The 14,266-nt window shown below is 35.9% G+C and overlaps 2 protein-coding genes across 2 annotated transcripts; one reads left to right on the top strand and one right to left on the bottom strand.

Annotated features, from left to right (window-relative positions):
* The first annotated feature begins 982 nt into the window (after window positions 1-982).
* Window positions 983-8,020, top strand: ndufs7 (NADH:ubiquinone oxidoreductase core subunit S7). Its single transcript, XM_084101212.1, has 8 exons — window positions 983-1,039; window positions 1,698-1,734; window positions 3,657-3,725; window positions 3,841-3,958; window positions 5,461-5,640; window positions 5,781-5,827; window positions 5,938-6,026; window positions 7,778-8,020. The coding sequence occupies exons 1-8, from the start codon at window positions 1,024-1,026 to the stop codon at window positions 7,873-7,875; spliced, it is 654 nt and encodes a 217-aa protein (XP_083957338.1). The 5' UTR covers window positions 983-1,023; the 3' UTR covers window positions 7,876-8,020.
* Window positions 8,021-9,623: 1,603 nt separating this feature from the next.
* On the bottom strand, window positions 9,624-13,806 carry gamt (guanidinoacetate N-methyltransferase). The gene is made up of 6 exons (XM_084101211.1): window positions 13,369-13,806; window positions 11,508-11,653; window positions 11,353-11,416; window positions 10,243-10,310; window positions 10,047-10,157; window positions 9,624-9,964 (listed from the first exon to the last, which is right to left on the bottom strand). The coding sequence occupies exons 1-6, from the start codon at window positions 13,541-13,543 to the stop codon at window positions 9,824-9,826; spliced, it is 705 nt and encodes a 234-aa protein (XP_083957337.1). The 5' UTR covers window positions 13,544-13,806; the 3' UTR covers window positions 9,624-9,823.
* Between the last annotated feature and the right edge of the window lie 460 nt (window positions 13,807-14,266).

Genomic DNA, 14,266 nt, shown 5'->3' with positions numbered 1-14,266 from the left:
CCCTTTAAATGAAAGTAGGAAAAGTTAAATTATATAATATCATAATGCAGTATTTTTACCAGTTTTGTTTTTCAGATTTGATGTGGTCAACCCTGTTAAGGGAAATATAAAAAAAGTTTATAAAAAATGACAGTTTTAAATGCCATGCCATTCTTCATTTAATAAACCTACTATGTTAGCTTCTTTTTGCTCAGACATGGTGCAGTAGCTGATTTAAGGTCAGAATGTCCACACTGTTAAATCAGAGGACCTAACAGAGCCGATACTGAGAGTTTACATTGTGATCGTTAAAGTAATTTTTTATGTAGTGATAGTAGTGCATTTAAAGTTCGTTGGAAATGTTTTGCATATTGTTTCCCATCTAAATCCAGTTCAAAATAAAGTAAAATTGTAACTGGTTGAGAGATAGGAAGTCATCCATCCATCAGTTTGTCCACCCTGTTAAGCAGGTTTTTTTGCAATAATTCCATAAAATCAGCACCAAAAAAAAAAAAACATTCTAATAATTCAGTGACAATGAAAATGTATAGAGTTTCAATAATGTAGTACTGTGAACAAGTGAACAAACTATATCTGTCCCAGACAGGATGGACATTTTTGATCTTCCATTTAATTTATTTTGTTTAATAAATGGAAGAACTGATTTTCTACATTTTATGATGAACAAAAGGCAGAATACCAGGAATGACCCAAATACAATAAAAAATGACATATATAGCCTACTTACAGATTTATAAACGAATAGCAAGCCATTCCTGTTGCACTTTTTAGTGCTATTTGTTAGTATATTTGGCCCAAAATGTTGACCTATTTTTATTACTTTTTTATTATAGGCTACATTATTTAATAAAATTTTTGTTTATAATTTACATAATAGCATTTAAAAATGTGAATAATATGGTACTATAGTGCAGTGATAGTACAGTGCTATAATTTATTTATTTATTTATTTGGTTTAAAATAAGAGTTCGTTTGACACAGGGCGGAAGTCGCGTAACCACCGGAAGTGGATGTTATGCAAAGATGGCGGCGTTGATGGGTGAGTAAACGAGCTGGGTTTAAGCCGACTTTAAGCCTCTGCATAACGCAGTATTGCTATTACTGCATCATATAGATTGAGTGCATTAGGTGTAACTAAATTACAGTGCATTTTCAGTTGGTAAATGAATTATGTTGTGCTATGAAGGACTTTACTCGCTGAGTGACCTTGTTACTCAACATGTCTTGATCAGAGACTTTACCAAATACAGACTCACATTATTTACAGATCAAAGTTAGGAAATATATGTTATATTACTTTCAGAATAATAAAATCAAAAATACCCTTTGGTCAGGCGATATGCAGTGATCAACAGAAATCACTGTCACAAAGTTTATTATAAATAATGTTCAAGTATTAAATTATTGAAATATTTTTGACGTTAAAAAAATCTTTAACCACATAGTGAGCAGTGTTTTAGCCACAGTATTTTTTTTATATATATTTGTTTGTTTGTGTTGTTATTTTTTATTTTAATTTTTTTTGCTGGTATGTGCAAGTTTGTTTATGCCGTTTTCTTGAGATTCAACTTTACTAGACTGACAGATGTTATATATATATATATATATATATATATATATATATATATATAACTGAACCAGATCAATTTCTGTGCTGAAGGTAATAATGTGACTTAAGTAACGTGTTTTTATTTCAGTTCCCCGTCTTCCTGCCCTTGGCTCCTTTAATCTAAGGTAAGTTTTGATTTGTATTTAAAGATTTTTTTAAACTCTGTATTAGATCTTATGTGTGTTTATGATTGCTCTACATTACCTGGTACCTTTGATTTGAAAGAAGGTAAAGATTAAAATGAGTGTTTGACAGGTGTTCTGCAGATAAACCTCAATCTTTATGGATGGCAATAACAATATTTTTGAAATAACATGCTACCTTTGAATATTAAGTCCATAATGTTTATCGTTTTATATATATATATATACAGTGAGGAAAATAAGTATTTGAACACCCTGCTATTTTGCAAGTTCTCCCACTTGGAAATCATGGAGGGGTCTGAAATTGTCATCGTAGGTGCATGTCCACTGTGAGAAACATAATCTAAAAAAAAAATCCAGAAATCACAATATATGATTTTTTAACTATTTATTTGTATGATACAGCTGCAAATAAGTATTTGAACACCTGTCTATCAGCTAGAATTCTGACCCTCAAAGACCTGTTAGTCTGCCTTTAAAAACCTCCTAAATTAGATGCACCAGTTTGAGGTCGTTAGCTGCATAAAGACACCTGTCCACCCCATACAATCAGTAAGAATCCAACTACTAACATGGCCAAGACCAAAGAGCTGTCCAAAGACACTAGAGACAAAATTATACACCTCCACAAGGCTGGAAAGGGCTACGGGGAAATTGCCAAGCAGCTTGGTGAAAAAAGGTCCACTGTTGGAGCAATCATTAGAAAATGGAAGAAGCTAAACATGACTGTCAATCTCCCTCGGACTGGGGTTCCATGCAAGATCTCACCTCGTGGGGTCTCAATGATCCTAAGAAAGGTGAGAAATCAGCCCAGAACTACACGGGAGGAGCTGGTCAATAACCTGAAAAGAGCTGGGACCACCGTTTCCAAGGTTACTGTTGGTAATACACTAAGACGTCATGGTTTGAAATCATGCATGGCACGGAAGGTTCCCCTGCTTAAACCAGCACATGTCAAGGCCCGTCTTAAGTTTGCCAATGACCATTTGGATGATCCAGAGGAGTCATGGGAGAAAGTCATGTGGTCAGATGAGACCAAAATAGAACTTTTTGGTCATAATTCCACTAAACGTGTTTGGAGGAAGAAGAATGATGAGTACCATCCCAAGAACACCATCCCTACTGTGAAGCATGGGGGTGGTAGCATCATGCTTTGGGGGTGTTTTTCTGCACATGGGACAGGGCGACTGCACTGTATTAAGGAGAGGATGACCGGGGCCATGTATTGCGAGATTTTGGGGAACAACCTCCTTCCCTCAGTTAGAGCATTGAAGATGGGTCGAGGCTGGGTCTTCCAACATGACAATGACCCGAAGCACACAGCCAGGATAACCAAGGAGTGGCTCTGTAAGAAGCATATCAAGGTTCTGGCGTGGCCTAGCCAGTCTCCAGACCTAAACCCATTAGAGAATCTTTGGAGGGAGCTCAAACTCCGTGTTTCTCAGCGACAGCCCAGATACCTGACTGATCTAGAGAAGATCTGTGTGGAGGAGTGGGCCAAAATCCCTCCTGCAGTGTGTGCAAACCTGGTGAAAAACTACAGGAAACATTTGACCTCTGTAATTGCAAACAAAGGCTACTGTACCAAATATTAACATTGATTTTCTCAGGTGTTCAAATACTTATTTGCAGCTGTATCATACAAATAAATAGTTAAAAAATCATACATTGTGATTTCTGGATATTTTTTTTAGATTATGTCTCTCACAGTGGACATGCACCTACGATGACAATTTCAGACCCCTCCATGATTTCTAAGTGGGAGAACTTGCAAAATAGCAGGGTGTTCAAATACTTATTTTCCTCACTGTATATATATATATATATATATATATATATATATATTACAAATTGTATACAAATGTTGTAATAGCTTTTTTTTTCTTGATGTTGTGTTGATGTAGGGCCATTTCATCATTTGCTGTTCATAAAAAGGTTCCTCTGACAGACAAAAAGGATGAAAACTCCTCAAGGTGTGAAATGAATGGTTTTGTTATAGTTGTATGTCACCCATCCTGGGCAATTATGAAATAACTATTGCATTGAGTAGTTGTTGTCATTATTAACTGAGCACACCCTTCTTTCCAGTCTGGTCCCGTTCAGAGAGAAAAGCACAGCTCTGGCTCCAAAACCAGCTTCAGCGGTCAGCAGTAAGGGGGAGTACGTCATCACCAAGCTGGATGACCTGGTCAACTGGGCACGCAGAGTACGTAACTCTTAAAACATTTACAAAAATGTTCTTGAATGTCCCTTATGCTCACAAAGGCTGCATTTATTTGATCAAAAATTAAGTAAAAAAGTAATATTGTGAAATAGTACTGTTTTCTGTAATATACCGTATATTTGATGGCAAGGCTAAATTCTTTTTACATTTTTTTGGTGATTTTGTGCTCAAGAAACTTATCATGTTAAAAACGGTTTTTCTGCTTAAAGTTGAAGTATGTCAGATTTTTTGGTTCAAATCCAGTCTCCTAACCCAGTTTATTGTTCATTGACTTCTAGCCAGTGAGAAGGTAAAGTCTGTTAATTTCTTGACTGCTGTTTGCAAATATTTGACATACTTTTAATAGTTTTTCTACCTGTTTGGGTAGAAACATTTTGTCATTTGCTAATTTTCTTTTACTGTATTTGTCATTTTTCGATCAGTTTTCCTGTTGTATTGTTCTCCTTGCAGGAGAATTGATTCATTTTTATAATTTTATTTTGTCATCATTATTTAGTTTTAAGGAGGTAAATGGACCTTATACACCTCGGTTGTCATGACAATAGAATTATATCACATTCTTTTGGCAGTGAATGATTTGGGTGGGTTTTTGAGTGCTTGTGGGCTGGAAATCATCGACACTGCCAGAGGGGTTTTAGTCGGGACTGATACATTATAAGGGAAAAGACCAAAATTCACTAAATTTAGACCTTCAAAGATTAAACGGGTCATAAACACGCCAAAGGGAAGGGGGGATTGCGAAGCTACGCACTACAATGGGCACTTCAATACCATACAGCAGGGTTCACCAATCTCGGTCCTGGAGGGCCGCTGTCCTGCAGAGTTAAGCTCCAACACACCTGTTTGAAAGTTTCTAGTATGCCTAGTGAGACCTTGATTAGCTGGTTCAGGTGTGTTTAATTGGGGTTGGAGCTAAACTCTGCAGGACAGCGGCCCTCCAGGACCGAGATTGGTGAACCTGCCATACAGCATCATCATGCACCCATTCAGAAAGACAAATGAATCAGTTTGTAATGTTTACTTTGACGTAGTCAGTCAAAGCCTCAAACAGTTGCGGTGCGTCATGTCAAAACATGCTCCTTGATACATTGCACGGGTTTATTATAAGCGAGACACTCACATTTGCTCTACACAGTGATAGCTGACTCAATTGCTTACTCAAGGCACATCTTAAAAGTATTCCTAATATGTTAGACCTTTAATTGAAGGTAACCTACTTTTACCTTTTGAGCCACGTCTTTACCAGCACCCAGAGCTGTGTTTGTGATTCTCAGCGCGACACGCGAAAGGGGTTCTTGCAAGGTTGTTGGAAAATATGCTTTATTTTTGTAATTCCGCTGCTAGGTGGCACTAGTGTTGCAGAAACGACGTACTTCAACTTTTTATTTATTTTTATTTAATTACTTTAGTTTTAAAGTAGACAAATGATTCCCTTTCTGAAGCAGTTAAATGAACATTTCATAAAATTTCTGTTTGTGTTTTAGAGCTCCTTATGGCCCATGACCTTCGGCCTGGCGTGTTGTGCTGTGGAGATGATGCACATGGCCGCCCCGCGTTACGACATGGATCGGTTTGGTGTCGTGTTCAGAGCCAGTCCCAGACAGGCTGATGTCATGATAGTTGCAGGGACACTTACCAATAAAATGGCCCCTGCATTGCGGAAGGTATTTGCACCATAACAATTTTAATAAACTACTGTTGCCTATATTCAATATATTTTGGCGACTAGGTTTAATTTTCTTTTTATGCTTAGGTGTAATGACTGTTCTGCTACTGTAATTTTTGAATGTCTTGCTGGTAACAGGTTTATGATCAAATGCCAGAGCCCAGATACGTCATTTCCATGGGAAGGTAATACAGCAGTTCTTTCATTACCTACTTCATAAATGAGTCAAAAAGACTGTTTTATCATATTATGTTAGTTTTTTTACTGAATCTGATTTGTTTCTTTCTTGCGTTAGCTGTGCTAACGGTGGCGGCTACTATCACTACTCATATTCTGTGGTCCGAGGTTGTGATCGCATCGTTCCAGTGGACATCTACGTCCCAGGTGTGTTTCATTTAAAGGAGTCATACGATGCTATTTTAAAAGTTCATTATTTTGTTTATTGGGTGTAATAGAATAGGTTAAAATGCTTTAATGCTCAAAAAACATAATTTTTCACATACTGTACACAATTTCTCAATTAAATAGGAATATTCGTTTAAAAAAAAAAAATCCTCGATTGCAATTTACCTGTATCGAGTAACCAACAAAATACTGGTAGTGGCACATTCCACGGACAAGAATCCATGAACCGCATTATCAGAATATGGTATTTGAAAACCATACTATAGCATATTGTGAATTCATAAAGGCTGTGATTCAGTTAAAGAAATCTATGCTCTGTGAGTTTATAATATTTATTTACATGCGCGAAGGATACGAAGCAGTTCCGTTCTGCTCCACATGAACTGTAATCATTTACAGCTCTGCATATGCTGTGAGTTTGGGTTGCTTTTAACACTCATCTGGGAACTCAGTGTGCGCCATTTCATCATATTTGTTATGTAGATCATTTATAAACCTATGCCAACACAGGAGAACATGTTCTCGTTCAAGAAATTAGTGGTTTGAATTAATAATGGATTATTGAATTTTTAATAATGAAACCGTGTGTGAAATGTGTTGAATTGAAATATTCACAGCTTAAATATACAACCATGTTGAATTTCAGCCCATAAAAATGCAAGCAGGGTTAATGCAATGCATATTTTTTCAAGTAGTGCAATTCAACAAGCTTTTTTGTTTCAGAAACATTTGTTATTATTTTACTTCCATACTCTTGTCTCCTTCCCTGCATACCGACAAGCTGAAAGAGTTAGCATTAGCCGTTTTGGCTAAAGGTTGCAGGCTTGCCTTCCAATGGCTTTGGCATAGTTTGCTCTGATTGGCCAGCTCACTCAATGCATTGTGATTGGCTAAACACCTCAAACGTGTAACACCCCTTACCATAATCGTGAGCTTCAGCTTCCAAGGCTTCTAAAGCAATTGTAAACACAGTTAATAATGTTGTTGGTGATACCGTATCAGTTCAAGCCAACATCAGATGCTGAAAATGTGGATAATCAAGCAGATTGACCAGATCCAATTTTGCAAGCACGACTTGAGTAATGTTTAATAAGTAAGTCTCTCACCTTTCAGATATGATGTTCTAATGGTTTAATTTGTCTTCTTCACTGTAACAACTTTTAAGTCATAAGGTGACAACATTAAAATACAGTTTAAAAACAGAATGAAGTGCGTATTTCTAATTATTTAGGCGTGTATAGCCAGCGTTCTTCAGGTTCCAGATTCAGGAAGCTTTCCTCTATAAAAACAGCGTTATAAATAAATCTTAACCACTGATTCCTAATTTCATCCGTGTTTGAATGGCCAAACAAAGGGGTTTTGCTTTCGCATCCACACAGCATCGCCGCAATTCACCGAAGCCACGTCTTCTCTCTTTGCATATGCCTTTGGGCAGGCATTATGCTAATAGTGCACATTGTGCCGTGGACGTTTGAGGAAGCAATATGTAGACTTGATTGAGGCGTTTTAGGCATGTCTGGATCAGTGTTCTCTGTTAGATAGAATAAATCCCTTTGTGGGACACTACGAGCTTTGTAACTTTGCAGATCTTGTACATGCACAAACAGATACATTACACACTACATAACCACTTTAAAATTCTGAAAGAAGATCAACCTGTAGCCTTTATCAGAATTTTCTGATAATAAAATGATGTTATCATATAGTAATGTGTCTGTCTGTCCTACCAGGTTGTCCTCCCACAGCAGAGGCTCTGCTTTATGGGACACTGCAGTTACAGAAGAAGATCAAGCGAGAAAAGAAACTGAGAATTTGGTATCGCAAGTGAGGTGTGATTGTGTTTGTGTGTCTGTTCTGAAATGTTTATTTAACACGGGTCATTTGTTGCTCGGAAGGCTGATTTCTCAGGAGCTGCTCTGGTTTGAGTGAAGCTCCTCCTCTTTGTAGCTACAATAAAAGACTTTCTGCTTCAACGCTGAGTGCATTGAGTTCTGTTTGATGCTGATTGTATTTTTTGTCAGTTGTATTTTTTGTATTTTGTCATTGTGGTACAGTAGTTATCGTTGTCTGTTCTGAAAAGACTTGCTTTACAAATAATCATTCAGGTCAAACTTTTTATAATAAGCTCGGACACTCCTCATTCGTGTAAATGAAGCCCATTTTTATGTACCATTTACTTTTCTTTTTTTTCTTTTTTTTTAGGGGTAACACTTTACACAAGTATATTACAGATATTTACTACATTATATAATAACAGTAAATTATGAATAATAACATGCAACTAACCCTCTAGTAATGCTGTTAATTAATATTACTCAGTATTTAATTGTATAATTACACTGTAACAAGGACACCTTAAAATAATTCTTATTGTCATTTTAAAAAATGATAGTAAAAGAATTAAGTACTTTACATTGTTAGTTTGTATGTAGATAAATGATGTTAACAAATGAAACCTTACTGTAAAGTGTCACCATCATAATTGTATAAATGTAATTGAAAATTACAAAACCGCTCAAAATTAAAATGCAAAAATCAAAGAGAAAATGCTAATATGTATGAATGCAAGAAATCTTAATTTATTTTGGGTATTTATAAAAAAAAACTTTTAGAATTATATACTTTTATAATTTTTTTATATTTTGAATTTGCTTATTTTTTTATTTTCAATTTTAATTTTAATTTGTTTTCAAATTTGAAGTGCCTTTGTCATTTTCATAATTTTTTTCAGTTAGTAATTTTAGTGCTTTTTTCAGTTATTTACCAAAGCAACATTTCAAAATGCTTGATTAGTTTAAAGTTTTACTGTGTTTTTTTTTTTTATTGTTTTAGTAAACCATAACAACACTGTCAGAGAAATACGTTTGCTGGCATATCTTCTTCTCAGCAGGTCTTTAGGCTCTTCAGGACTGCAGGGTTAAAATGTCCAAAAACACAGTACAGAGGAAAATCACTTTTAATGGGACAGTTTACCCAAACATTTTAATTCTGCTGATCACAGAAGAAGATACTTTAAAGAATGTCGGTAACCAAGCAGTTTCTGTTCCCTGTTGACTTCCATAGTAAGTTTTTTTTCTACTATGGAAGTCAGTGGGGACCAGCAACTGTTTAAATACCAATATTCTTCAAAATATCTTATTTTGTTTTCAGCAGAAGAGAGAAACTCATACAGGTTAAGAACAGGGTGAGTACATGATCACAGCATTTTCATTTTTGGGTGAACTATCCCTTTAATAGCTGCTTAATTCCTAATCTATAAGTGTGTCGTGCTGTGAAAAAACGTGATTCAATCTGCTTAACCCCTAAATTCCTGTTGTAATCTTCACATGCCATGACCTTTTTTGAACAAAACACAAACCCCTGGACCCTTCAGGGCACGGGTACAATACCTGAAAAAAGTGAATTCCCCAATGATAAATAAAGGGTCTGCAAAATCCAAATTGAACAGCTGACTTAGGCAAAAAAGTTGAAGAGGACTGCAGCTGAAGCCTCTGCTGTCGCTTTATCAGTGAATACATTCACAACAGTCAGCGCCTTATTCAATCTAGTATATGAAGCACAACCGCTAACAATATGTAAATTATGTAGTGTTTATTTTTGAGCAGTACAATCAAAAAAGAAAAAAAAAAGTTTTTGAATGGCACAACTATGCATGGTCATTTATAAAAACCTTTTTCTGGTCATTTTGAGATTTGAATGCAATTCACCCTTGTAGATAAATTAAATAAGTTTCAGAGAAAATTAACAATAGAATGATTTAAATGCAGTTTGTTTTCTTATTCTTTAACAATAGTCGGTGTGATCATCTTCTTAAAGGAATAGTATTTGCATTCACTGGGAGGACTGATGTCCATCAATGTGGTGCTGATCTTCTCCTTCTTGAACCCTGCTTCCAGCAGACTGGGAACTTGTGTCTCCTGAAGAAAAGTGCATCATAAGACCAGAGCACAACGGGATGGATATAATTACAGTTCTAAAAAATTCAGTTCAGTTACTCACTTGGAACATTTTGTCGATGTCATTATATTTACTTTTCAGCAGCTCACCCCAGGAAGTGAGATTACAGTATGTGAGCACGCCGCCGGGCTTCAGCAGTCTGTTAGCATGACCCTGAGAACACGGTTCAGTCAACATAATGCAGTGTGATCACCGACAGTTAACACGAAATTAAACTGCAATTTAACCGTCCACAAACCTGGATGAAGTTGAACTGATGTGTGTGCCACGTCTCCTCTGACAAAGGATATGTGTCATAAAGAATACCTGTGATCGGAAGGCAAATATATGCAGATTTGTCACAACTTTCTTAATTGCAACTTAACATAATACTCATAAATAGCCTACACATTTGTTCTAAGTATGTATTTATTTTTCTATGTAATTTAATATATTACATACAGTATATTATCAGATCAAATTTACAATACCGTTCAAAAGTTTGGGGTTGGTAAGATTTGTTTTTGAAAGAAGTGTCGGTAACTCTTTACAATAAGGTTCATTAGTTAGCATGAACTAATAATGAACTGTACTTATACAGCATTTATTAATCTTTGTTAATTTCAACATTTACTAATACTTAGTTAAAATCTTGTTAACATTAGTTAACGCACTGTGAACTAACATGAACAAAGATTAACAAATACAGTATTGCTCATTGTAGTTCATGTTAATTAATGCATTAACTAATGTTAACTAATGAACCTTATTGTAAAGTGTTACTGAAATGTCTTATGCTCACCAAGCCTGTATATCTTTTTTTTTTATTAAAAACAACAAATAACTATATTAAGAGTAAATAACTTGTTTCTATTTTAATATATTTGAAAATGTAATTTATTCCTGATCATTTGACAGTCTTCAGGGTCACATGATCCTTCAGAAATCATCAAAATATGCTGATTTGGTGCTTAAGAAACATCTATTAGTAGTAGTAGTAGTAGTAGTAACAATGTTGAAAACAGTTGTGTTGCTTAATATTTTTGTGGGAAAACTAATTTTTTTCCAGGATTTTTGATGAACAGAAAGTTCAAAATAACAGCATTTATTTGAAATAGAAATCTTTTGTAACATTATACATGTCTTTACTGCCACATTTGATCAATTTAATGCATCCTTATTGATTAAATGTATTATTTTCTCTCAAGAAAACCCAAACTTTTGAACGGTAATGAATATTTTCTTATTTTTAATGTGCACTCATGGGAAGGTAAACAACACTTTTTACTGCCTTTGAACTAACAACCAATTTTAACATTCCTTAAAAGATATTTTGCTTACATTATCGTAAATATTAAAATAATTTTACCATCAAAGTGATTGTCAGGTAGGGTCGGCACAACCTCTTCCCACAGGCCTTTCAGAGGAACAATCTATGCAAGTAAAACCAGTTTAATAAGTCATGAACTGCTCCGTAACATGTAATAATAGCTCAATATCAGACATGGATGTGTTTCGCTTTACTTTATGTGGCTGACTCTTGGCCCATTCCTGTAGCCTCTGGAATACGCCATCATTACACTCAATGATCCAATGCTCCTCAATGGGGAAGGACTCCACTTTAGTGGCTGCTATGGCCATTCCAAAGCCGATCTCAAGCACCCTTCCACCTGCATTCCCAAGCAAGAGGAGACATTATGATTTTGTATAGTTTATCGCTCCTCACTACAACTGCCTTTTGTCCATTAAGTGCATGTTATAAAATCAATATTTGGCATGAAATATTTACTGTAAGCCTGACTTATGTAAGCCAATAAACATTAATTAATTTTGATTAATGCTTGGTTCATATACAGTATATTGCATATATCATTTCATTATATTATTACATATATATTTCTCATTCATATCTAGCATAGCAAGAGTTACACACAAATCTTACTATGCCAGATATTAATGACAGAGTGGTGGTCCTGGGAAAGGTCCTGCCCCTGGAGCTGCAGGAGGTGATATTTCAGGGAAGAGTAAAAATAGACATGTAATGAGCAAAGTAGAGGACACTAGTGACCAGCCCTTCTCAAATGAATGGCATTTCTAGAAATTCAGTTTGTGATCCATTGATGTGACACGTGCTCTGTATAAATATGAACATGCATTATTGCCATGAAACGTAGTAGCCTGGACTAACTTAATGCATGTAAGTGAATATATTCAGGCAAAATGCAATGCGCTGCAATTGAATGCAGCCATTCAACCACGCCGTCTCCTGGCGTGGTTAAGCTAAGCGAGAAAATCTGAATCAAATTCAGTAAACGGTCAACTTTTTACTAGTATTTTACCTCTATATTCTGCGTGGGGAAGTTTTGCACATGTCGTCGTGACACAAACACATGTTTGTGTCACATTCACACAGATAACGCACTCTTATCTCACGAATACAACGTGAACGAAGATGAAGGAGTAGGTGATGATGAATATTAATTAAGTAACGCCACCGAGTGCTCCAGGAAGGTTAAGAAGCAACGTCAACATTAATATTCATGAGCTAATTCTTCGCCATAGTAGTGAGGGGAAGACTCGTTTTCGGAATCGGTTCTTTCAAACAGATCGTTTCAAACCTATTTAGCGGTGCTTTGCGTCATCACGTTGTCATTTTTGAGTGGTATACATTCTCGAAAATGTTCTAATATAGCCAAATGTAGGCAAATACGGGTGTTTATTATGGTTTTACGATTAAGTTGGTTAATTTATTTGTTATTTCTGCTATTGAAGTCGCTTTTTGCTCAAACAGTTAACGTTAATTGTCGGTAAATGTGAAAGATGTTAAACAACATCAAGTGGACATGTAGAGACTCAGAGCATTTACTAAATTTGATAGGTGTGTGTAGTCTAAATAGAAATACATGCTTTTTAGTGGTGTGTAGCATGTTTTTCCTAAATACTGCATCCACATGTTATTTGTTCTCAACTGTTTCATAAATACTGCGGGTACAATCACTTTATTGACGTAGTGATTCCTGCCTGCATACCATATTATGTGCATATTCGGACTTTTTGGGACAAATAATGTTTAATCATTTGGTGGGTTTTTGACTTGCGAACCGCTTAGAGACCGATTCACGAACGAATCGTCTAAACCGGTTTGTTAAAAAGATTCGACTCAACTGAAGGATTCGTTCAAGAATCTGATTCCCTTCGCCATAGTATTCTCTGTCATTGAGTTATTGAAAACACGTCTTGTTTCAAAAGTTTTAAGTTTTCGACAGATGATATTGACGTCTGCGTGATGCAATTAAGTCATTTTTAATTGAAAACAAAAACATACAACGCATTGACTGCATACTGTTGTTGATTCAGCTAAATCAAGAATTTAATAGGAAATTACCTTTAGATGCAGCAACTGTTGCAAGAGAGTGCATGTATGGAGTTTCCCAGCGCTCCATGACGGGTTTTCCCATGATCTCCAGGTGTGTGTCGGCTGCATTGTAGTCAGCACTAGCGCCATGCCACACTTGCTTGCAGTTTTCGCCCTGTGAGAAGATCGGCTGTGCGCTGGCCATGGTGGATTGTTGAATGTTGACAGTTGTGGCGTGGTGTGTATTAACGCGCAGTGGCTGAAGAGATCGTCTCTGCCGTGACTTGAGTGTTATATATTTAAAGAACTGCTGATTGTGCAAGAATCTGTGTAGTCAAAGAGTGAGTGTTGATAAGGAGTCCACTGAGAAGGGGGTGGACTCTCACATGCATTGCTAGACAGCTGGAACAGCTTCTGATTCATGATGGTTAACCCAACAGCTGTAGCCTTCACTATTCTTCACTATTTAAATGCCATGGTTATGCATTCCCATGTGGCAGAATCATGGTACAGTGATTGTGTGAGATGACAGTACAATGGCACTTTGATATGCTGTGCAAAACTATGAGACCACATTGAAAATCTGGGACTCAACATCTGATTTAAAGCTGGAAATAAAATGATTAAGAAATATTTAATATTATTCACTATTTGTAGGTCACAATCAAATACGCAAATTTGCGAACTCCTTTGTACAAAAGGTAAGATATGCTTTGTTCCATTGATGAACACATATTCTCAGATCATGCTGGACAAGGGTCATAAAATCTCCGCTTGAACGCTGTCATGAAAGCAAAATAGGGACAGAACAAATACTAAGTAGCCTAATTGTCAAAATCATTTTTAATTTAACTTTTCACTAATTATGCTGCAAATATAATGTTTTATTTATTTAAATGACAAAAAGCAAAATAGAGCCAATTTCCAT

Source organism: Abramis brama, assembly GCF_963993115.1.
Source record: "Abramis brama genome assembly, chromosome: 23".
Lineage (NCBI taxonomy): Eukaryota > Metazoa > Chordata > Actinopteri > Cypriniformes > Leuciscidae > Abramis > Abramis brama.
Note: the sequence above shows the minus strand (reverse complement) of the source record. Positions and strands in the feature narration are given on the sequence as shown.